Source organism: Artibeus jamaicensis, unplaced genomic scaffold (assembly GCF_021234435.1).
Source record: "Artibeus jamaicensis isolate MK-2021 breed Jamaican fruit bat unplaced genomic scaffold, CSHL_Jam_final contig_797, whole genome shotgun sequence".
Classification (NCBI taxonomy): Eukaryota; Metazoa; Chordata; class Mammalia; order Chiroptera; family Phyllostomidae; genus Artibeus; species Artibeus jamaicensis.
Genome location: NW_026521977.1, coordinates 17686031 through 17711970, shown reverse-complemented (window position 1 = coordinate 17711970; position 25940 = coordinate 17686031). Strand labels below are relative to the sequence as shown.

The following is a 25940-nucleotide window of genomic DNA, read 5'->3' as shown; positions in this document are numbered from 1 at the left end:
ATTTAGCATGATCTCCTACAGGTTCATCCATTTGCAGCACATGATAATCCTTCCCTTTTCATGGCTAAGTAATATTCAATCGTATGTATTTACCACATTTTCTCTATCCATTCATCTACTGTGAAAATGCTGTAATGTATATGAGAATGAAAATATCTTCTTAAGATCTTGATTTTAATACTTTTGATGAATATGCAGACATGGAATTGCTGGATTATATGGTAGTTGTTTTTCAAATTTTTAGAAACCTCCATGCTATTCTCCACAGAGGCTGCATGATTCTACATTCCCACCAGCAGTGTATAAGTGTTCCAATTTCTCCACATCCTCACAGTTTTTGGTAGAGCTCACCAGTGATGCCATCAGATGCTGGGCTTTTCTTTGTTAAGAAGTTTTTGATAATAACGCTTGTTGTTATTTTGTTTTTCTTTTTGATAATGTCCATCACAACAAGTGTGAAGTAGTAACTCATTATAGTTTTGATTTGCATTTCTCTTATGATTAGTGATGTTGAGCACATTTTTGTTTATCTAATGTCCATTTGTATATTTTCTTTAGAGAAATGTCTATTTACTTTGCCCACTTTAAATTTGAGTTATTACTATTATTTTTTCTGTTGAATTGTAGGAGTTCCTTATATATTTAGGGTATTAAGTCCTTATCAGATACATGGTTTGCAAATATTTCCTCCCATTCATAGGTTCCTTTTTCATGCCATTGTTTCCTTTACTGGGAAGAAGCTTTTGAGTTTGGTGTAGTACCACTCGTTAATTTTTGCTTTTGTTGTCTGAGCTTTTGGTGTCTATCCAAGCAATTACTACCCCAACCAATGTCATGGAGGAGAGACAGAAACTAGTCCCTTGTCAAGGCAGACCTTTGAAAAGCCAGAACACTGGATGCGCATCCATTCTCTTCTTTCCCCTGAGGGAGCGGCCGCCCAGCTGTACTGGCCCTGCCCGCCCGCCACTAGTGTTCGGTGCAGCAGCAGGCCACCCTGCTCCTTTCTGTTCTCTGTGGCCCCAGGCAGCTAGACTGTGCTGGTCCCACCAGCAGGCAAGATAGAAGCCAATTTCTCAGGTAGTGTTTCCTTACCTCAATTTTTAATATATGTGTATGTATGCCTATTTAATTTATTTATATATATGTATATTTATATATATGTGTACATACACATATGTAACATAGGGCCCAATCTTCTCTTTCTCTTCCCAGTGAGAAGGTGGCACTCTGTTTGGGGAGGGACTGTGGCAAGAGGGCGCCATGAGTTTTCCTGCTGGCTCCAGTATGGCTGGTTTTGAGCTCACCAGGAGTGCGGATGCCTCTCAACTGGTTTGTGCATATCTCACAGAAGGAACTGTTCTGTGTATTGTTGTGCTGGTGCTTCTGTGGGGGGTACCAAGGTCTGGGGCTTCCGACTGTGTCATCTTGCTGAGGACTATAACAGAATTTTCTTAAACTGAACTTTGTAATAAGTTAACCTCACCAATGAATAGCTGGATTATATGTGGACAAAGTAGAAGGAAACAGTTTTTGGCAAGAGCCTTCATTCAGGCTGTCACACACTCACACTCGTAACCAACTGGATGATTTCTAGTCAGCCGACTGTCTGACAGAACTGACTGTGTAACGACGGTAGTCAGGTTTGGAACTGTATGAGTAAGTGGGTCGATTCATCATACATCTGAAGCAGTTATGCATATATAAAGCTCTAAAACTTTCCCAGGAATATAAATTACCATAATAATCAACAGAAGAGTAGAACATTATAATAAAATTTTTTTGAGATCTTCAGTCTAATCTCCAGTAAGCCAGTACTGATGTACACTATCGTTTTTATTAGACAGTTTTTTCATGGCTGACATTTTCCATTTCACTCTTGAAGTAATTATCTACTATTTCATTTTACTTCTGCAACACTTTTGGCAGGCAGAGCCTGAGGAAATGGACCTACGTGTATTTTTATTGCTAACTTAGTACATAGATACTAATTGCGGAAACAATCTGTTCAGAGATGGTGGAGCTTTTGTACTGACTGTCAACATGGAGTAGCGGGGCCATTACAACTGGCAGTGGACGTCCTATCTTATAGAACATTTGTGATGTACTGCATTTATGACTTTCTTAGCCCTTGTGAATAAACAAGCACATTCTAAGTGAGCTGTAATCAGAACATTATTTTATTGGTTAAAAATTCCTTTTGGACTTGATTTGCCTTTGAATTCTAGTAGAGATTGAGAGCCAAGAATAATGAGATTTTCTCTTCTAAATGATAAGACCATTCTGTACTTCACTATAAATGAATGATTCTATAGCTTCTATTTGTTACGAAACTACTCAAACAGCACACCTAACGTACCCCCTTAAGGTTCATGGTGCTACTTATCACGAGGCAAAGAAATCACATTATACTCTTTCAACATAACTTTAATTTTGGTGTCCAAACAATATATATCTCTTTCAAGGTTAAAAGCACCGAAAGTACACATGAATGCTAAGGAAAATCTTAAAATTTCCTGACATGCATTAGCCATCCTATTTATATAACAAATATCTTGTTTGTTTATGATGGTCTACATCATTAATCTAGATAAATAAATGTAGGAGTGAAAGGAGCTGGGTTTGCTGTTTCGTCCATTGCCCAGCAACCGAGGCCCACACCTGTTCCGCAGCAGGGCCCCGCGGCGCAGGCTTCGAGCCGGAGCAGCACCTGCCCCTTTCGACAGCAACACGGGTCCAGGCAGGAAAGCCGGAGACCTCGCATTTACTCCCGGTCGACAGGGCAAGTTTTCCCTCCCTAAAATGTTAATGTTTGTCACAGTTTGGTGACGGAGACACAGCCTTTTTACAGTATGTGTACGCTTGAATTTTTTTTTTGACAAAAGTGTATATGCCCATCAAGTTAATCATATGCCTTCAATCTTTAAAACCAATTCTTATGAACTTTGAAAGACATCGTAAGAGTTACAGTAGGCCTATGGTAAATGAACATACTCTAAAAGATAACATAAGACGTATGTAGAGCAAAAACTAAAAGTACCCCCCCAGTCGTGCACCTAAAACCTGTATAGTTTGTTAACCAGTGCCACCCCAGTAAACTGTTTAAAAAGGGGAAGGAAAGCAAGTGCCCTCCCTACTTAGAGAGGCACAATTTCATTCTCTGAGGCAATCAGCCTTCCTTGTACTGGAGTCTTCTTATTATTAAAATACTCTATTGGATACAGTGAAAAATGAAAGGTAGGACGGACACATTTACTATACTCATTAACTGTGTGGAAGGGTGAGACCTCGCTCTAAGAATAACTGAACACAGTAGCTTCTGTGGTTAGGCCTCCTTGGAGTTGGGAATAATTTACAAAGGGAAAGTCCTTTTGATATTCAACAAAAGTAGTTATTTTATCTTTGTCTCTTGTATGCATGTGCCCCAACTGGGGACCTGGCCCGCAACCCAGGCATGTGCCCTGAACGGGAATCAAACTGGCAACCTTTTGCTTCGTTCATGATTCTATTCAACCAACTGAGCCACGCAGGCCAGGGCAGTGCTTTATCAGAAAGAACACAAGACCTGGTTCTCTCAAGTCCTGGTTCTATCATAAACCAGCTACCCTCAGCCAATAAATAAATTCTCATCTTCAGTCTCATATTTGTTTGTTTGTAAGCTATAATTAATACCTGCCTTATTTTCATATTCAAGCACATTTTTAGTTAGCAGTTATGATGTGTAATAATACAGCAATGGAACAGGTCTCCTCATGTTAGTCTCTGGAACAAAACCCTTACTTCGTTCGTATGTGCTCACTTGAAAGAAAAAAAGTTAAGTTCTTTTTCTTTGGGGCATCAAGTTGATGACGCAGATACTGATGGAAACATTCTTAAGGCCACAAAAGTCAATCCCAGGAATTATTATAAAATTATAAAATTGGAGCTACTTGTACTTGATCTTCTGCTACAAGAAGATATTTTATTGGGCATGAGACAAGGCCAAGTTTCAAAATATAAACTCAAGTTTAGCGAGCCTAAGAAGAATGATTTTCTTCTCAGAAGTAGGGTTCTTCATAAATTATATTTTGCTTTTAATGCTTGGTAAAGAAATACACAATATTAGTGTACAAATAAATACTTCGATCTATTTATAGATACGACTTGGTGTAGTGGTTCTCCAAGTATGTGTTTTGGAACACTGGTTCTGTTTGACAGGAGTCGTACAAAAAGGGGTTCTGTGATTAAATAATGTGGGGAGGGGCTGGACTGAACAAAGGTACGTGTTTTTTCATTTGGAACTGCCTTGTTCCTCTAACAAGGCATTTCTAAACAGGGACTACATGATGCTGCATTTCCTCAGTTTACCTGACCAGAGAGAGTCCTTTGTTGACTTGGGGCATCTGGTAGGATCAGTGTCATGCCACATATATTTGGGACCAGCTGGTGTATTGTATCCTGTTAGATTAGTCATCAAAAATCACAAACGATCCAATATTGCTTATACTCTCCTTTCCATGTGCCCCCCGACACCCCGCCCCTCTGACTCCTTCCTTTTTGAATTGGTCCAACATGGCCTCTCTGGCTTCCTTCCTTCCGCCCCATTCCGCATGTCACCTGACAGTCAACCTCCCCAAATCTGCCAGTTTCAACAGGTCACTCTCCACGCCGAAAAGCCCTTCCATTCCACCCAGATTCAGATTCCTTCACCCTGTCCTCTATAACCTCCTGATTTGAGGTTCCCAGCCTGCTCTTCTGCCAGCAAAAAGTTTCCTCACTTTCCCTAAATCTGCTCTCTAGTGTTCTATATCCCAACCTCTTTTCATGTGCTCATTTTGGCTGAAATATATTTTTCCGATTCTATCCATTTTGTTAAAGTCTGTGATAAACCATCTTCCTTTTCTTAAGCCTTCTCTTAGAATCTCAGCCTTTTTTGAAAGAGCAAAGGAATGAATATTTATTTAAATTTCACTTTGTGCCAAGGACATCTCAACGACTTTGCTCTGCACCAAAAACCATTCCTTCTATCAACATATCAATATAACAGCATGGTGAGTCAAACTTTTATTGTTGCTGGACAGGGCAGTCTGAGCCTTGACAACCATAGGGATTAAGTGAGGCCTAGAAAGAGTCCTCAGCAATTGGGCCCAGCCCCCTCCCAAGCCTGAAAGGTACCGGGATGTAACGTAGCTATCACTCTGACCTCCATACAAAGAGCTTGGGGAAAGGAGAGGGAAGAGTTCTGGGGCCCCTGGTTTCTGTGGGAAGCACAATGCTTGTGGAAGAGGAGATTCTACCCTCTGAAGCTAGTTTCAGAGATGCTGGTGGGGCGCCAAGAGGCTACCTCACGGACTGGCTGTACCTACGAAATGAAAAGACTGACATTTCATTCCCCATGGGACATCTGTTTAGGTGGAAAATGTACTACTTTGTCCCTGTGCCTGCCTAAGCAAGGCAGAGAGAATGAGGGAGCAGGGCTGTGGGAGAGCCGCCTGCATTTGTGGGAATGCCTGCGGGACAAGCAGGAGTTGACTCTGGTCGGCTTGCTGGTGCTCTATCCAAGACGATGACCTCCCTGGCGAGGGAAAACCATTAGCAAGAGGCTGGTGAGTCATACCACTGTGGGCAGGGGATGAGGTGACACAGTTGCTGTACTCTGAGATCAGTAAACAATATGGTGTGGTCACCCTGCAGGCCCTCTGAAAAGCTCAGGTATCTGGCCCCGGACCAGCACTTGGATGCCTGCCTCAGATGTCCTCAGAGAAGCACTGGGTTGGCCAAAAAAGTCCATTTACTTTATTCCGTAAAGTAGACACATTTTTCATTTTTACCAATAACTTCATTGATTTGGATATTTTGAGTATGTTGGCTATCTGTGTGGTACAATGTTGACTGTTCTCAATTAATGTCTTGATTTGATCACTATCAACTCCAACTGTTCTACCTGACCATGGAGCATCATCCAGCAAGAAATCTCCAGCACGAAACTTCACAACCACTTCTGACATGTTCAATAAGTCACAGAACCTTCTCCATACACTGCACAAATCTTTTTTAGCATTTCAGTTATATTTTTTCCTTTCTTGAAATAATAAAGCGTAATATGCCAAAAATGTTGCACATTTTCTATCTTTAATATTGAAATGGCTACACAAAAATTCACCAATTTGATGTTTTGTTTAAATGTATGCAGCTATGACAGCTGTCAAAATACTATCTCACAAAATTGTTTTGAATGAAGTTAAAGACAACTAAGTGCTACTGGATCCATCTCATGGAAAAACCCAAACATGTGCCCTGTTATTACCCCATTTGTTCTCTCTGGACTTGCAAAGGGAGGGGAGAACTAGAACCAGGTCTCCAACCCCTTCAGCCACTCAGAAAGCTAGGATCCCAGTTTATGCCTGCATTGTGTGAGGGTGGATGAGATTTTAAACTGCATCTGAGATTAAAGTTTAAACCACACTAAATTTCACTAAACACGTGACCCTGAAGTTGTTGAATATGACAAAGGTATATTTAAGGGACAGAAAGAGATTCAATGAGATTAGGTGAAAGCCACTATGAGGCCAAATAAAATGTTTAATGGAACTCCTGAGTTGAGAAGCCTCAATAAACTGGTTACGTGAACAGGTTGGCCTTGGTTCTTTCTCTATGTTTTTATGGTGACATAATATACTCCAGAGTAAAAGAGGGTGAGTGGAGAAGGTGACACATGGCCTCTGGCCTGGTCACTTGCAAATTCCACAAACAAAATTCATGAGAGTTATTAGGATCTCCCTTGTCGGTTTTTGGAAGGCAGGGCATCGAAGAATCACTCTGCATATTGTCTTTGAATTCTCTTATTTTGTTTAACTTAGATAAGTTGACCCAGCAATTCCTGGGTTATATCAGTCAAGATTTTATAATAGTAATATGGATTAAGGTGAAATGGTTGCTGTCAACCTTAGTATTTTTACACAAAGAAACATGAAATCCCCTTTAATGAGGGAGATAAAAAGAAAATAAAGTCAGCATCAGGGCAGCAGTTGGTTGCCACTCCACCTTCCCCTTCCCCACATTCTTTTTCTCCCCCAGCATCCTTCCCCAGGCAGGGTCTAAGTGCTACCACCAATATAACAGACCTTGGTAACTTTCTTTGAACTTCCTTTTCCAGGACAAAGAGGTTTGAGGCCCAGCCCCGTTACTAATTAGCTGTATACCCTGAGGCAGGGCAAGGTGGGGGTGGGGTTGGATTAGACATCAACAGAAGGTTTTAAAATGTTACAATTCTAGGGGTATCCACAAATCCCCCTGCTTTCTATTTAATCTCTGCAGTCATCTGACATTACTTCATAGAGAAGCCTAGTTATTTGAGAGTTGCTTTTGATGCTCTAAGAAGATCAAGCCAACAGTCTATTCAGAGGGTACCCAACAAGCCTGCACCCAATCAGTATTTATCTTATCTTCTAGAAATCTGCTTTAAGACAAAGCCTTCATCACTGCACCGTGTTTCTAAGTGTGATTTGCTTTTTCAGTGCGTGTCTAGTTTATTCAATCCTGGCCTCCCAGGATGGGGTCTCCACTGTCTGTTCTACCTTCCCCTGATGCCTTGGCCCAGCTTGGCCCCCTCTCTCTGCCCTTCCTCCTCAGGAAGTGTCACTGCTCTCTGCCCCCCTGTTCAGAGCCTGGGTAGTGATGTGAGAAGGGCCAGGGTTGGCACGTACCCTATGGCATCTTGAGGGAGGCATGGGAGCAGCAGTTCTGCCCAGGGTTGGCAGTCCCTCAGAGCATTTTGCAGGCACCGGGCAGGGCAAGCTTCTTGCCCACCTCTGATCCAGGTACCTGTCACGTTCCGGTATGAGGCTGCAATCCCCATCCAGCGTGGGCTGGAGCAGTGAGGCTGTGCAAAGGGGGGATGCCTGGCCTGACTCCCCTACCTCTGGCCAAGGCACAGAGTACGGTCGGGTTGCTGGCAGGAGGGGAAACCCGACTTTGATGGACTGCTTGTTTCCCGAGTCATGGGGTGGGACTCCCAGGGCTGGTGAGAGTCTGTGCTCTAAGTGTTCATGTCCCTGAAGGACTGTGACTGAAATGAAGCAAAGAAAACACCAGTACAGGTTGAGAGACTGTGGAAGAAAGGGAAAAGCTTCCTGATTTAATGCCTTTCATGGCACTTTTTCTTGTTTTTTGAACAAGGGGCCTCACGTTTTTATTTTCACTGAGCCCCACAAACGATGTAGCCCATCCTGCCAGCAAGGCGTACTTCCTCCCACAGGCAGCTCTGAAACAGGCACTTTCACTAGGCATTGTTACCGAGAAGTCACAGATGATAGGTTGTTAAGCCATCTGAATACAGACAGCCATAATCATGAACATCATACGTGAACTTAAAAATGAATGACTAATAATTTTTCTAAAAAAACCAGAGCAGCCCAGTATTTCCAAGACTGCCATTCTCTTTAATGCATAGAAATCACGTACGCCTCCATCCTGAACTCCAAAGTCTTAATCATCAGCTCTTTGGACAAAAGAATAAACATTAAAAACAAGTAATATTTTATGTTTCCTGTGGGAGGTCCTTGCTTTCTTCCAACGGCCAACCTGGGTAAGTGCTTTTTAACTTGAGGAACGTTTCAGTTACTTAAACATCTGAAACACTGTCTATGTTTATATCATAGCAATGATATAAATTACAGTGAAATTACAATTTTTCACCCCAAATTTGAACCAATGGTATCTCCCATGACAACATACTGTCGGGGCTGCTGGCAACAGGGCTGAGGTGGGCATCTAAGAGGCGGGGGGGCAATCTGTCAGCGAGCCAGTAGTAAAGGGGAGCTCCGTATTAAAACGGTCAATATGTTATTAACAATTATTTAAATTATAAAGGCAGAAAGGCCAAGCCTGATAAGAGCATATAAAAATAAAACCAACAGTACCATGAATCCTATGAACCGGGAACGTTTTTTTAGTTCGGTCAACATTCTGGTTTTCTTTTCAATGCTATTCTCAATCGAACCATTTCACCTGAGAAATGATCTCCTCATTGATATTTTCTGATTGATTAATGTCCCCAGGGTGCTGCCAAATTAGACTTTGCCACCCAATATTCCCCGCAATAAGACCTGCCACGGGTTCAAAGTGTGCTGAGTGAAAGGAGGCAAATCCATCCCAGCTGAGCCGCTGGGAAGCATCACCATGGGCTGAATGGAAAATCAGGAGTCGGGTGCCTGGTTTCAGAAAGCACATTCATAAAATGCCAACATGGTCACAAACTCTAACAAACCAAAGGCAGTGTTGCGGTATAGTGCTAATTATATTTGTGCCTGCAACCTACGCTACCTACCATAATCTTATAATTTTGTTTTTAATGGCAACAGGTTAATAGCCACAAAGAACATCTTGCACACCAAGCTCAAAAGGAACCTATTGGCACAAGGCATAAGGCATCCTGGCATCAGACTGCACTTATACATGCTGACATGTCAAAGCCTTGAACCAGAAACTTCCGAACTTCCCCTGAACACTGAAGGCAAGTCACTGACTTCTACTAGCTCCAAAGAACATCCTTCCAGGGATAGCATTCAACCATGCAAACAACAAAACCAGGCAAACAAAGCCTGAGTATGTACTTGGAAGTGAAAGTCTTCAGCAGAACCAACTATGAGTCTGCTTCCAATGCTGCCAGATTTCAGATAAAAATCCAGGGCTAAATACAAAATAGGGAGCAAGGAGTATCTTGAACAGCAATTTTGATCGATGGGGCAGCGTACGCACTGAGCAATAGCCCCCACTCCTGTACCGTGATCCGAAACGCCCCTTGCCTGGCTTCTCAGGCTGGGCAAGAGAGCCAGGGGAACATGATTTCATTCCATCTGGTCCTTGGCACTTAGCTTCTTTTTGCTTTATCTTGCAGTGCGAATCTGCTCATGCCCTGGTGTCCTCTCCAACTTTTCTCCCTAGCTTTGTTCCTTATGTTTCCTAAGCGCAAGGTTCTGCACCATGTCACAGTTGGTACTGAGAGCTGGTGGACACTTCCGTTGAAGGACTTTCATTGATTAACCAGTGGTTCTATTCTAAGGTCAGGTGTAAATGTTTTAGTGAGTCCCAGTTTTACCACAGGAGTTAAAACAATCCCGAAGTTTTACAATTCTTCATCGACTACTCCTTTGCTTAGCAACTGAAAGGCACTTTCATTCCTTTAATCTTTTATTTTCTGGCCTTTCTGGAGCACGAAGGTATTGGGTTGGAGGCCCGCGTCACTGGGTTAACATTTCAGTACAATTCAAGCAAAACAATTTGAAAAAGTGCCAAACTATTTTGAGATTGGGCAGATAGCAGTGACCTGTCATGATTCCATAAATAATGTAAACAGGAAACATACTGCTGAGGTCAAAGACAAGGACAAAAAATTAAAAATAATTGCCTGAACAGAAAAAAACAGTTGTAAGATTTTAGCAAAGTGAGCAACATTTGAGATGGAGATCATACTCTGTTTACCCGGTAATTTTACCGTCTCAGTTTTTCCAGTGGCAAAACTGATTATTATAATGATCTGCTTCGAAGGTTTCTGACTTTGCAGTCACATGGGTGTGCGAGGTTCTGTGCTTTGGCCCTCTCCTCCTGCTTTCTCTTTCACCGAGTAATTACCCAAGTACTGGAATAAAAATAGGTGATGCGGTAGTCAACATAACTTACTTGACTTCATCAAAAGTGTTTCAAAACTTTTAATGAAGAAAATAGTCAAAACCCCCACATTTTAAGGTCACTCTGGTGATTGTGTAGTGGTGTCTTCTGATTTTCCCCACTATTTCATTGTGAACAATTTGAAACATATACAAAAGCTGATTTTTAAAAAAGAATTCATACCACCATAAAGTGTGCAATCAGCCTTTTTCTCCATTTGCTTTACCACCTCTCTCCACATCTATCACCCACCAATCCATCTTGTGAATTTCCTGTGAATTTCAAAGCAATTAAATAAGAATTGTTAACCTTTACCTTTAACCACTTCAACATGTGTATCATGAACTAGAACTCAGTATTTGTTTATAATTAAAAAAAAAGTTTATTGTGCTATAATTCACTTACTATACAATTCATCTGTATGGTTCTTTTATTTTCATATCTTTTACTTTTTAAAAATTATTGGGGTGATATTGGTTACTAAAATTATACCGGTTTGGGGTATCCATTTCTATAATACCTCACCTGTGCATTGTACCGTGCGTTCACCACCCTAAGGTCAAGACTCCTTCCATCACCACTGACCCACCTCTATACCTTTTCCCCCCACTTTCCCTCTGGTAATCACCATACTGTTATCTGCGCCTATGAGTTTTCTTTATTTTTAATTTATTTTGCTTCATCCCTTTACCTTTTTCACTCAGCCCTGCAACCTCCATCCCCTCTGACAGCTGTTAGTCTGTTCTCTATCTATAAGTCTGTTTCTATTTTGTTTGTTATTTTGTTCATTAGATTCCACGTATGAGTGAAATCATGATACTTGTCTTTCTTTTTGTATGGTTCTTTTATACATTAAATCTTTTAGTGGAGAAAACATGGAACATGTTTTCCTCTTCATTATTATGAATCAGAAAACACTTGTGGCTTTCAGATCTTCTGCTGATAAACACACAGAGCAACAAGTTGAAAAAGAACACAGATCCTTCCCTCAATCCTGATATGAGAAATTTCATCACCAGAATAATAGATAATTACAAACCTCAACTTCAAATTTGAGTCATTTAGACAAACGACATTTCACCCACAATCATTCCACAAAAGCTGTGTCACTGTAGACTGTGGGTTCACATACTTTACCCTAATTTTGCACTTATTTATAGGCACAGGTTGTAGTTCCCAAAGACAGGTGCAAGGCACCACCCATTTCACATGGTCTTGTACAATGTGACCCTGTACAGTGTGATCAGGTGGCAGGTTTAATTCCCCCCTTCAATCTGGGTGGCCTTGTGGCTGTTGCAACCAGAAGAGGAGGGCTGAGGTGATGATGATCTATGGTGGGCCATAAAAGGCTTGGAAACTTCTACCTTGTTTCCTAGGACACTGACATTTGGAGCCTTGTGCTATCATCTAAGCAGTTCGACTGCCATATAAGAAGAGGCCACCATGCAGTGAGGAAGTGCAGGCCACAGGGAAAATCTACACACAGGTGCTCCAGAAGCCAGCCTCAACTCTGGTCCCAGGTGATGGCTAGCACACACGTAAGTGAAGATGCTCCTAGTGGAGTCCTACCTTTAGCCATGACATCTTTCTAGCTGAGGATGCCGTGGAATAATACATCGGTGCAGCATACCTGCTGGGTCCTGTTCAAATTTCTGACCCACAGATGCTTTGGATATAAGCAAATGATTGTTCTATATCACTAAGTTTTGGGATGGTTTGTTACACAGCAGTAACAACCAGAACAGCCTTTCTCTATCTGGTGTAATGTGTATAGAACCACAAAAGACTCTGAAAGCCAAAGAAGTCTTGAGAAAGAAGAACTAAGCTAAAGACTTTACAGTCCTGATTTCAAACTATATTATAAACTATAGCTATCAAAAAACAGTATGGTATTGTTATTTAAAAAGATGCATGGATTGAGGGAACAGAATTGAGATCCTGGACATAAACTCATTCATATACAGTTAATTACTCTTTGACAAAGGAGCCAGGAATATTAATGGGGAAAGGAGAGTTTTTTCAATAAATGATGTTGGGAAACTGGGCAGCTGCATGCAACAGAATGAAACTGGAACGCCATATTACATCACACACACAAATCAACTCAAAATGAATTAGTCTTGAACATAAGACCTGAAACCATAAAACTCCTATAAAAAACATAGGAGGCGAGCAATGTCACATTAGTCTAGGCAAAAAATTTTTTGAAATTGACACCGAAAGCAAAAGCAAGAAAAGCAAAATTAAACAGTAGGACTACATCAAAGTAAATAGCTTCTGCATAGCAAAGGACTTCATCCAAAAAAAATGAAAAGGCAATCTAAAAAATGGGAGAAAATACTTACAAATCATATATTTGATAAGGGATTGACATCCAAAATAGTTTTTGAGGAACTCATACAGTTCAATAGCAAAAAAATAAAATCCGATTAAAAAATGGGTAGTGGAATCGAAAAGACATGTTTCCAAAGAAAACATAAGGTAATCGCCAATAGGCATGTGAAAATTTGCTCAGTATCACGAATCACCAGGAAAATGCAGATCAAAACCACAATGGGATATCACCTCACACCTGTGAGAATGGCTTTCATCAAAAAGACAAGAGATAACCAGTGTTGGAGGGGATGTGGAGAAAAAAGAACTCTTGTGCACTGTTGGTGGGAACATTAGCTGGTGCAGCCACTGGGGAACAGTACAGAGATAACTCAAATAATTAAAAATAGTTATTGTATGATCCAGCAATGCAAGAAGTATGATCCTACTTCTGGGTTCATATTTGAAGGAAACACAATCACTTTCTTGAAAGGTATCTCTACCCCCATGTTCACTGTAGCATTTTTAACACTAGTCAACACATGGAATCAATCTAAGTACCCACGGCCTAATGAATGGATAAAAAAGTGGCATGCATGTACATACATGCAGGAATGTCATACAGCCATAAAAAAGAAGAAAGGCCTGCCATTTGTGACAACATGAATGGACCCTGAGGGCATTGTGCTCGGTGAAATAAATAGACAAAGACAGACAAATACTGCGGGCTATCACTTATGGGTGGAAGCGAAAACAGAGAAATAGCCAACAGGTTGGTGCTCACCAGAGTTGGGGGCTGCCGCATGGGGGAAATGGGTGAAGGAGCCAAACGGTACAAACCCTGCTATAAGATAAATAAATTTTGGACTGTAATGTATAATACAATGACAACAGTTAACAATACCACACTGTATGTTTGAAAGTTGCTAACAGAGTAAATCTTAAAAGTTATGACAGGAAAATGTTTTTGTATGTATGTGAGGTGAGGAATGGTAACTATGCTTACTGTGATAATAATTTCACACAATAGACATATGTCAAATTATGTTGTATGCTTTAAACTCATACAATGTTATATGTCAATTATATCAATAAAACTAGAAAAAGAATATATCATTTTTGTTTGGCAGACATATCTACATATAGAACATATAAGATATCACCTCAGGTAGTTAATATTAAGTTCTATATCTAAGTAGTTGGAAATATTGACAAAATGTTACTCTAAGAATTTCATAATATCTGCATATTAATATTAGTTGGCTAGATGGATAGTAATGCTAATTGCCTATATTAGGGAATAAATGTAGTTTAAACTAACAAAAAAGGGATTTTAGCTGACTATAAGTTTAATGACTCAACTATGAATATGGTTACCAAAAAAACCCCAATAAAAACCAACCCACCAAACAAACAAAAACAAATATATTCCCAGGGTTGTAAATAGAAGCACTATCCTGGTACCATGAACTCCTCTGTCAATGTGGTAAAACTTAGGAACCTCTCTTCAGAATAATGCTTTCAAATGTATAAAATAAAGTACACTGGATTACAAAGGAAACGCATGGCACTGAAATGTTATCAAATAATAAACTAATTTTTGATGCAGTAATATCTGTGCTTTTTATGAACTATTAAATAGTAAGAGTAGTAGTGGGCCTATTATTTACCAAAAGAGGTTAATGTAAATGGTATTTTGAGATAACTGCATAGTTATATTCCTATATGGAAAAAAATCAGTGGTCTTTTGATGACAAAGTTGTGGTTACTGCTAATGTAACTATGGGTTGTTAGCATATTTGTGGTTAAGAAATTTCATTGGAAGGGTAGTGAAAATAAAGATGTAAATTTTTCTTCTACTGGAGTTGCTGGAACCTCTGAGTTCTGTCCATGGATCCCTTGCTCTTAAGTTCTTAAATCCCTTTAACCGGAGAAGCATTTTTTTACGGTCCCAGGATTTGATGGCAGTGGCAGCATCCTCATGTCCTTTCTCTCTCTTTGCTGCTGCTCACTGAACAAACTGGGGAGCAGGGTCAGAACAGAAGACGCAGACACTCCAGGTTGGGGGTGGCTTATGTTCAGTGTCATCTGTTACCTTCTTAGCAGTTCATAAAGTTCCACTCATGATTCTGCCTAGTTCAGGTCCTCCTTTCTTTAGTAAAGTGATACAATCCATAATAATCTCTCCTTTCTCTGAATTCCCACACGACTCAAGTCAGTCTAACTGTCATTTTTGGCACTTAACTGGTCTCTGTTTCACCCACCATCAGTTTTGTCTCCTCACCTAGTCAGGGAGGTCTAGAGAAATTGAGCGTGTTTCCATCCTGCATTACCTAAGGCTTGCTGCTAGGTACAGTGCAGGCACACGATGCTTCCCTGTGCATGTCCACCCTGCTGGTAATTCTGCCCAGCTGTGCAAATCACTTATATGGCTGTAATAAACAGGCTGTGTATGTATTTTTAGTCCTCCTGAGGACATGTTCATTGATTTTAGAGAGAAAGAGGAAAGGGAGGGAGGGAGGGAGGAGGGAGAGAGAAAATGAGACAGACAGACAGACATCGATGTGAGAGACTAACATTGATCAATTGCTTCCCTTACATACCTTGACTGGGGATTGAACCCATAACCTAGGTATGTGCCCTGACTGGGATTCAAACCAGTAAATTTTGGTGTACAGGACAACACTGTAGCCAACTGAGCCACCTGGTTCCAGCGAGACTATGTGTATTCTTTACTATCACTGTCAAGTACAATGGGTCACTGAAGGCAGGCTACACAAGGTGTGCATCCTTGACACTAACAATGACATTTATCTATTACGTGCCAGATACTCTTGTAAGCATTTTACATATTCATTTAGTCACTGATTAGCCTCATGATGCAGGTACTATGTTGATTCCCATTTTACAAATGTGGAAACGGTGGCACGAATTAGTAAGTAAAGAGATGACATTTAAAACCAGGTACTCTTTTCCAGAGCTAGTGCACGTAACCAGTACACCACACTGGCAGTCCCAACAACCATAAATACAAGAGATCCTGTGTATACTGCAAGTTCAACATGAAATCACTCATCTGACAATGAGCTTTTCTCCCACTGAACTCTTACATCCCCTGCTTGGGTAATCATTAACTGAGCCTTCGTACTGTTAGAATTTTATTACAATAAGAGCAGCCAGCATTTACTGAGTGCTTGCTACATGCTAGATCCTGGGATTAGAGATTTCATGTATGGTTCATCTCTGTACAACCCTATGAGGAAGGAAAGGAAACCTAGGCTCCCATGAAATAAAAGATTAAGTAAGAAAGGAGCAAGGATTCTAACTTATAGCTGTCTGAATATATGCTTAAAGTACTACCCTATACTGCTTTCCTGTGTGTTTTTGCCTTACTTCTACTACTAGATTCTCTGAAAGTAGGGATTATGTCTTACAAATGCGTATGTATTCCACACATTGAATGCCTTAATCTTAATCAATACTAAAAAATATGTTTCTTGATTGATGGGTACAACTGACATTTCACAGAATTCAGCAAGGCGTAGTATGAGGGCTTTGGGATCGCTCATTACTTGTGTCTTTTGGGAAGTTTAACCTCAAGTCTTCTAGCTTCAGCTTCCTTATCATTAAAAGGAGGAAATATACTTAATCATAGGGTGTTTAAATATTAGAAGGTAATAATATCTCTAGAATATTGATAATACTGCCTGCCATATAGTAAGTTCCCCCCAAATGCTAGCTTCCTACTCCCCTCTTTGAGGCACCAGTTTTTGGCCATGCCTACGATAACAGATTTTACTGAACAATCATGTACAAATGCTTATATTTGGCTGAGTAATTGTTGTGATCTAGAGTACTTAGTCTAATTTCTCTATTTTCTTTTCCTCAAAGCCAGCTAAAATGATAACTGTTAGTTTAAATAAAAAAACTCCTTTCTGGGCCAGTGAAGTAGTTGTGTCTACAGTCTACCAGAGCGGTTACTGGGGAGCGGATATGAAAGACATGTAAGGTGGACAAAATGGCAGTCCCTCAAAGATGTCTACGTCCCAATCCCTGGAACTGTAACATGTTACTGCACATCATAAAGGGGAATTAAGGGTAGAGATGGAATTAATGTTGCCAAATGGCTGACCTTAAAATAGGGGGATTATGCAGGTTTATCACAGGGGGTCCAACGTAATTAATCACCAGGTTCTTTAGAAGTGAAAGAGGGATGTTAGAGAGAACCTGAGAGGTCGCAGCTTAACTAGGACTCAGCCCAGCGCTGCTGGCTTTGAAGTCAGAGAATGGAGTCACCAGCCAAGGAATGCAGGCAACACTGAGAAGCTGGAGAGGGCCGAAAAATGGATTCTCCTCCAGTGCCCAGGAGGAACTCGGCCCTGCCAACACCGTGGTTTCAGCCCCATAAGTCTCTCTTTGGACTTTTGTCCTTCAGAACTACGAGATGATAAGTGTGTATTGTTGAAGCCACTGTTTGGGATAACTTGTTAGCCCAGCAGTGAGAGACTAATATTGCATGTAAATAATACAACAAATTTGGAATTGTGCAAAAACAAAGATACTGTGGTTTTAAAAAGCTTTCAAGTGACTATATGAATAACAGGAGTGATATTTCTTCCGATTATACTGGGTATAGAAGTCAAGTAAAGTGCAATATAGTAAAATTTATCATCGCAGATTTATTACTAACACTTATTTTTAATTACCTGGGTTAGAGACACATTCTTTCTTTGCAATTTATTCTTTAGTCACTAGAAATGTCCTTTTGTTTGTGAACATAATCAGAGAATAGGAAATCATTTTAATTATAACAGATGAGATTTTTGTCTGTAGAAAGAAAAGGTATTTTTAAAAATGTTATTTATTTATTTTTAGAGAGTGGAAGGGAAGGAGAAAGAGAGAAAACATTGATATGAGAGATACATTGATCAGTTGACTCTCGAATGCCCCCAACTAGGGCCTGGCCTGTTACCCAGACATGTGCCCTGACTGGGAATCGAACCAGTGACTTTTTGGCTTGCAGGCCAACCATTGGTCCACTAAGCCACACCAGCTAGGGCAGAAGGTATTTTTGATGCTGTCACTACAAAGCCAAAAATACTTCTTTGGTTAATTAGTACTAAAATGTATTGCCTGGCTCTCAAATTCTACCATCTTACCCAAGTTAACAACGTATGCATAAAAACAGTAAACTTCTGATCATGCTACTCTCTACTATCAACAGATTCTGCTCATTGCTACATCTTTTCTTATGGCCTCTCCACTCCTCCTGGAAATGTTCTTCTCTTCTTTTCTGCCCATTCACCACAAACTAATTTTCTCTCACTACCCACAGCACTCATATTCTCTAACTGTGTTTTAGCTTCTATTATTGCGCATTATTCTTTATTACCTGCAAGTTATTCATTATTGTTTCAGGTTTGTATGTTTTGCTTCCCGATGAGCCCCTTGATGACTGATGATGGTTAATGGGTATGTGGGGTTCCCTTATACCAGTCTACTTTTGTATGTTTGAAATTTTATGATCACAACAAATTAAAAATAAAACTAGGAAGGCGGCTTTTCATCTGTAAAGTACTCTTTCAATTTCTAGGTTTCTCCTGCCCTGGCACTGCAAGGTTGGTTGAGTTGGTTCACCTCTAAACTTGTGTCTCTTTTGGGTGAAGAAACATGTCGTGAAAGAAAGCTACCCTGCTATGCTCAAAGGCTCACAGCCTTATCCAAAACAACAGTAGATTTCTATAAATTAGTGTGTATTATTCAAATAGAACTTTGACTACTGCGCTGTAAAGAAAAGCACGAATAGTTCAGTCACTGGTTAATAATTTAGATAATCTCTGAAACCTTTGCTTCAATGTTATTGACACAGGATTCCTTGTCAGCATATTTCTGGCAAGAAGTGATGGAGGCTGAAGGTTTTCATCAACATTTAATAAAGAAAAAGTTAGAACAGGCAGTAGAACTTACTATTGCTAGTTTATACTATACAGTATTAATAACACAAAATGTTAATTAATTTCTAATTCTCTATTCTATTATTTAGATTTCATGAAGGTTGATTGGACTTGATCCATCATTTTACGGAAAATTAATTATTTCAAATACATGCACCACTTTATGCAACCTGCCTGATTTGCATTGAGGAAAATTCAGCAGAAGTAATTGAGGCACAAGCAAATACTGGCACTGACTGAACTCAATTTTCATTCCAAATTTCTGCAAAATCCCAAGGCACAGCGATATCAGATGCAAGGGGGAAAACAAACAAAAGCAATGTGAAAAGGGAACATGAAGAGAGAATATTACAAGAATCAGAGAACAAAGGGATTGCAAAACTATTTTAGTGCCATAGATGAGCAGTGAGGGCTTCATTCAGGCAAGGTGGAATAAGATATCATATGGCATCCTGACAATTGATGTCTTCATTTAAATGTAAGAATTTACATTCTAATTAGAAAGAATTTACATCTTAATCAGAGGCAGCTGTATTATCTTGTTACTGTTTTTTTCAAAGGTAATGAACTAAAGTACTGCTGTGCTTTTTCAACCAGAAACTAAATAGACAGCATCCAGTATTATTTTATAGCTTACCTGCTGTAAGCTGTTATTAATATTTTCAAAGATTAAATTTCTAACTAAAATCTTTTAAAAATGAAAGTTGTGTTTGACATCACTAGAGTAGTATGATAAAGGCTTACTTAAAGTATTTAAACAAATCCTTTCCTAACTTGTATTTTAAATGTATTTTATCAAGCTAATAGAAGCTTCTTATAATTTATTAATATAATACTGTTTTCATTTGGGAGGATGTAGAAAAGCTATTAAAGCATGTATGTATCATATTCTGGTGAAACCTGGTATGTATCATATTCTGGTGAAACCTGGCTGTTCTTCAACTTATTTTGATTATAAGACCATTTACTAAATACAAAACTTCCCCATTCAAAGTATATTTTCTTCCTATGATGTTTAACAAGGAAAAATAACAAATATGTATGATGGAATAATATTTTGCCTGCTTTATTATATTTTGTTACTGCCACATTAATAACAAAAATGTAATGTTTCACAGATACACACACATGATTATGTCCAGGATTGCCACCAGTTAGTGAAATGAAAGGAAATATCCCATTTGAATTCATACTTTTCTATTCTAAGTTTTTCAGAATGATGGTAGCTAGACCTGGGTATTGGTAGTTGGTGGTATCGTTGCAAAATCAAGCCCATCATTCATGTGAGAATCAGCTTGCGCTCACTGACCCATGGTTTAGAAGAAATTGGGCTTGGCCTAAAAGAAATCAAGCAGGAGGAAATTACAAGTGTTAATAAAAATGTAAAATGCCACCTTTGTCCCTAGCACTATGCATCTTTAGGTTATGGATACTCATTTTCATCAGCTGCATCATTAATATGAAGTTGTAATATGAGCCAGTTGTTAATTTATAGGTTTAATTCATTATGTAATATATATATATTTATTAAAGTGAAGAGAAAGAAAATAATGAAGTCTACAGTTGTATCTACAGCTTATTAAGTGACTAACATGGTTAATTCAGTCAAAATATTTGATTTAAAACTTATTGAAAAAGGCTGAAAATAGTTCTGAGGCACATATTTATCATTATACTGACTTTCTGGATCCGCACACATACAAGAAAAGAAGTCACCTGCAAATGTGCTGTATTTTAAGAAAAGAATAACAGAATAATTCCAGGTAGATTAAAAAAAAAGATGAAGTAAATTTTAAGATGGCATTTAACTAACCTAGGCCGCTCTGATGACAAAGAGGAGATAATTATTAGTTCACTGGTGCTTTTTCTTGTATTTCCACTAAAGACAATTTATAGAGGAAATGATTCAGATGGCCTGACCGAATTACTGGCTCTGGGAGACAGCTTTATAATGCTGTCAGAAACCGTCAGCTCGCTTTGAAAGGTTTGTTTATCTATGGCGATTCTGTGGATGATTTGTTAGGAGGACACCTAACATTTCCCACATGACACACACAGTGCCTTTCTTTGCAAAAGTATCCAAGGTAAGCTTTTGATTATCCCTAGGTTTACGGGAACCTGTTTACGTTTTCATAAAGACTAGCCAACAAATGCAGTACATTTTGCTTTTGTATTTATGTATGGTTTGAGTATAATACAACAGAATGTTACATCTGCATTCGCTAGTTTTCTCCTAGGCCCCACGGTTGTGCTAACCATAAACGTCCACCTCGAATCTAAAAGAGTATAGTAAAACATAATATATGATACCTCTTGCTCTCCTTCTTGTATCCCTCATCCCTTTGGGCTCTGATTATCAGAAGCGTTTCCTAAGTAGACTTCTTGCCTCCAGTCACCTCCCCATCTAATTCCTCCTTCATGGAACTGACAGCCTTAAGTCATGGGCTCTAGGCTGCTCTATTATAGTATAAGCTCTGTTAGTTACACAGTGTAGAAAAGACAAGGGCTCTAACCTCATTCTGTCACTGTCTGGGTCTTCTTTTTCTTTTCTCCTCTTTTTAAATCCTCACCTAAGGATATTTTTATTGATTTTAAAGAGAGAAGAAGAGGGAAAAGGAGAGAGAGAGAGAGAGACAGAGACAGAGACAGAGACAGAGACAGAGACAGAGAAACACTGATGTGAGAGAGAAACATTGACCCATTGGCTCTTGCATGTGCCCCGACCAGGGATTCAAACCTGCAACCTAGGTAACCAGCCCTGACCAGGGATGGAAAACGCAAGTTTTTGGTGCACGGGATGATGCTCCAATGAACCGAGCCACCGGGCCAGGGTCTTCTCTCGTTTTTCTTATCTGTAAAATGAAGAGGTGTGAAATGCTTCCTTCAATGATCTCTTTTTAAACCTAAATCAAATGGCTCCTTTCTTACTCATTCTGTCTCTCTATTCATTGTGTTTCAGTTATTTCTTGCCTTTTAACATAATCATTCTTTCTTTGACCTCATCCTAAAATGCATTTTTTAAAACACTCTGTCCATCTAAATACTGTCCATTTGTCAAGATCCATTTCAAAACTCTTCTTATCTACAATGCTGCTCTGCTAATGCTGGTCAACAGTAACTTCCCCTCTAATTCATATATTCAACAAATATTTATTGAGTCCCTACGCTGCATCAGGGTGCTGGGGCTGCAAGAAATTAATGAGAGAACCTGGCCTGTGCACTGAAAAAGCTTACCGTGTAGTGGGAAAGACAGATAAGAAGTGACAAACATGGGCTGTGATAAGTAAAAGCAAGGAACAGTGGCTGAGCTGAGGGAGCCTACCCTGTACATTATTTATGTAGCGTGATGAGAGAAGGCTTATTTCCCACAGCATTCTTGGTATATAGTAACAGGTAATAACTTAATTCATTTTTATCTTAAAATGATATCTGATTTATTTTGGGTGTATTTTTTGCTTCCAATCCATTATTATCTCAAAATGATATCTGATTTATTTTGGGTGTAGATTGCAGTAACGATGATGCTTATTGTTGTAACTGAGGACTGAAGTACGGCTATCATTGTACTGAACAATTCACATGTATTTTATCATTTCTTCCTTAGAACAAAGTAGGTATTTTCATTAGTGCTGCATTGGATTCAAGGTGAGGGAAAAGGGACACTGAATTAGATTAAGTTACTTAAAGTCAGACAATTAGTAATGGCAGAGCTGAACTAAGATCTATGTCTGAAAATGCCAAAGTGTGGTATCTTTTTTTTTTTAAAGGTTTTTCTTTTTTAAAAAAAATATTTTATTTACTTATTTTTCGAGAGAGGGGAAAGGAAGGAGAAAGAGTGGGAGAGAAACATCAATGTATGGTTGCCTCTCATGCATCCCCTGCTGGGAACTGACCTGCAATCCAGGCATGTGCCCTGACCAAAGTGTGGTATCTTAATTACCGTGACACACTCCTTGTAGACAGGGATCATATTTAGAGGGTTTAAGTATCAGTCATTTGCATATATCAGGCACTTACACTTTATGTGGTTCTTTCAGTAGATGTTACACTTTCTGGAGGCAGCTTCCCTGCTCTGAGCATGAACTTAGCCTCCAAAGACTTTTTTTGGAGACAAGACCTTTGGATTGAAAATCTTGGGTTAAGAAATTTCTAATCTAGTTTCTACTGCAGCTTCTCATCATCCTATCCTGAACTTGAACAAAGCTGCTGTGTGCACAACGTCTTCCTAGTCAGGACACCCGTGAATCTTGTACCAGCAATTGTCCATTTGAAGCTCGTATTCTTTCACACAAATTATTTTGACTCAAAAACTAAGAAATTTAATAAAATCCATTAATGAAGAATCCTTTTTCACTAAGTTGGAGTTAGACCACTGGCACTGGTAATCCAAAAGGGCAGTTTGAAGACAAACGCATATTTGATTCAAAATGTAATTCAGCATTATTTTTATTGTGGTTTTCTTAGGAGGAAGTTAGTAGTTAGCTGGCTTCTGTAAATTTATGGCTTAAACCTTTCTCACTGCTGGCAAAAATAAGCATCATTTCTCAAGGCACTTGTATTAACATACGAGTTTAAATCAGAGTTCGAAAAAGCACAGGTTTATAAATTTGTTGTCTCTCACCTTTACTTAAATGAATTGGTAACTCTTCTCTTCCAGATCTGGTCAGGTTATAGTAAATAAATATTATATTTACTTAGCTTTATGGAGGCATAACTGATGTACAAAAATTGCACACACTTAGTGTATAGGGTGGGGCAAAATCAGGTATATAGTTGCTTGAATGGAAAATAATACATTAATAAATAATCATACAGAAATACACTGTGTTGCATGTACTGAAAACTGTAAACCTGCTTTCATGCAACACCGAATATACCCTGATGAGTCTGTACATATGCACATACCCACGATACCATCACCACAATCAAAGTACCAAACACTCCTACATCCCTATCACCTACAAAAATCTGTGTTCTTCTCTGTTTATTTATTTACTTATTGGTGGTAAGAACACGTGACCTGAGATCTATTCTCAACATACATTCTTTTAATTTTATTTATTACTTTGACATAGAGGGAAAGACAGGGAGAAAAACATTGATTGGTTGCCTCTCTTGCACGTCCCCGACCAGGGACCTGGCCCACAACCCAGGCATGAGCGCTGACTGGGAATCAAACCAGTAACCTTTCAGTTTGCAGGATGATGCCCAATCCACCAGGACATGCCAGTCAGGCTCCTCAACATATTTTAAACCTTTATATGCATTAAGTTACAGTTCCCCATTCTCCCCATCCCTGGCTTCTGGCAACCACTATTTCTTCTCTGCTTCTGTGAGTTTGACTGTTTTGGGTACCTCATATAATATTTATATGAAAAGGTTCTTAGTTAAGAAAATGATTCAAGGGTGGGAAGTGGGGATGGCTGGGGAGGAGGGAGTGGTGGAGGGAAAATGGAGACGACTGTACTTGAACAACAATAAAAAAAGTTAGCCCTGGCTGGTATGGCTCAGTGGATTGGGCACCGGCTTGTGAGCTAAAGGGTCACCAGATCGATTCCCAGTCAGGGCACAGGCCTGGGTTACAGGCCAGGTCCTCGGTTGGGGCGCGTGAGAGGCAACCACACATTGATGTTTCTCTCCCTCTCTTTCTCCCATCCCCTCTGTCTAAAAATAAATAAATAAAATCTTTTATAAAAAGTTAAAAAGATTTAAAAAAGGAAAATGATCTGACATTGTTAATAAAAACTTGAAATCTTTGTCGCTGACAAACTGAAATATGGATAATGTACATGTACATACCTGAGAACTGGCTTTTAAAATTATGCTTTGAGTTTCACACTGCTAAAAATTTTAAAATGAAAGTTACATTTTATAGGCTTAGATGAAAACTACCTGAGATAAGACGAACAAGCTTTAATGACTTTGCTGTGTTTTAAGAAGAAAGGAAGGAACTGCCCAGAAGACAATACTGAGCACAAGAAACAGAAAAGGAAGCAGGCAAGACATTTTTAAGATGAATAAATGAGAAACCAGAAAACAAATTAATAAAAACAAAGAATACAGAAATAAAACATGGAGTAATTGGTTTACTAGTCTGCATTATTGATATAAATTCTTTGTATTTATTTATTTTAACAAAATTGTTTAAAAATATAATTGAAGAAATAAGATAATGACACCGGGTAGCTCCTAAATTTCTCAGAGCACAAGGGAACCCACTCCCAGAGACAAGTACTGGCATTTTCCACCTGGGAGCAAACCTTGTCTATGTCCTGTAGCCCCAGAGGCAGATTACAGTAGGCAACAGGAAAGAGAAATAAATCCACATGCAATCTATATTTATCTCAAATACAAAGACAAGAGTTTAATCAAGAATCACCCAATATTGAAGTAGCCATGGATACTAAGAGAAGTGGGGTTGGGGGAAACACACAATTTGAATATAAAAATAGGAATTTATTATGTTAAGATTGAAAGATGAAAATTAAAAGCAGAGAAAAACACTCAATAAACCTTCATAAGCTAGAAAATCATGAGAAGCATCTTATAACTGAAAAATGGGACCTACCAAATATCTAAAACAAATTTATTCTTTTAATAGTAAAACAATATAAAATACAGGAACAAAGATTTCCCAACAGAGTTAACATTATGCTGCAAGTCCTGCACAATGCAACTGGATAACAGCAAGAAATAAAGTTTAAAATATCAGAAAGAGAGAGACAAATGATCGTTATTTGTAGACAACGTGATCATCTACCTATAAAATCCAAGAGCCTGAATTGGGAAACTATGATCATTAATGAGTTGGCTCAATAAAGTGGCTGGATACAAGATCAACTTTTAAGCTTCATTACAAAAATGTCATGAAACAGAAAAAAGAACCCCATTCAAAAGAGATAGGAAAAAAAAGCCTCACAAAATATTTAGAAATAAACCTGACACGAAATATGCAAGACTATGCATTCCATTTCACAAATATTCATTCAACAGGCAGCGGGAAAACAAAGGTAAAAGAAACAAAGCAAT

The 25940-nt window shown here is 39.1% G+C and overlaps 1 protein-coding gene across 3 annotated transcripts in view; it reads right to left on the bottom strand.

Moving 5' to 3' along the window:
* Positions 1–25940, bottom strand: part of ELP4 (elongator acetyltransferase complex subunit 4) — a 194590-nt gene that overhangs the window by 37161 nt on the left and 131489 nt on the right. Inside the window, exon 10 of one of the 3 annotated variants that reach the window (XM_053672936.1) lies at positions 20533–21763. The exons of the other annotated variants lie outside the window; for them this stretch is intronic. Within the exon in view, the coding sequence (XP_053528911.1) occupies positions 21656–21763 (108 nt within the window). The 3' untranslated portion in view covers positions 20533–21655. Of the gene's footprint in view, positions 1–20532; positions 21764–25940 lie in introns of those variants that run through there. 3 annotated transcript variants of the gene reach the window in all.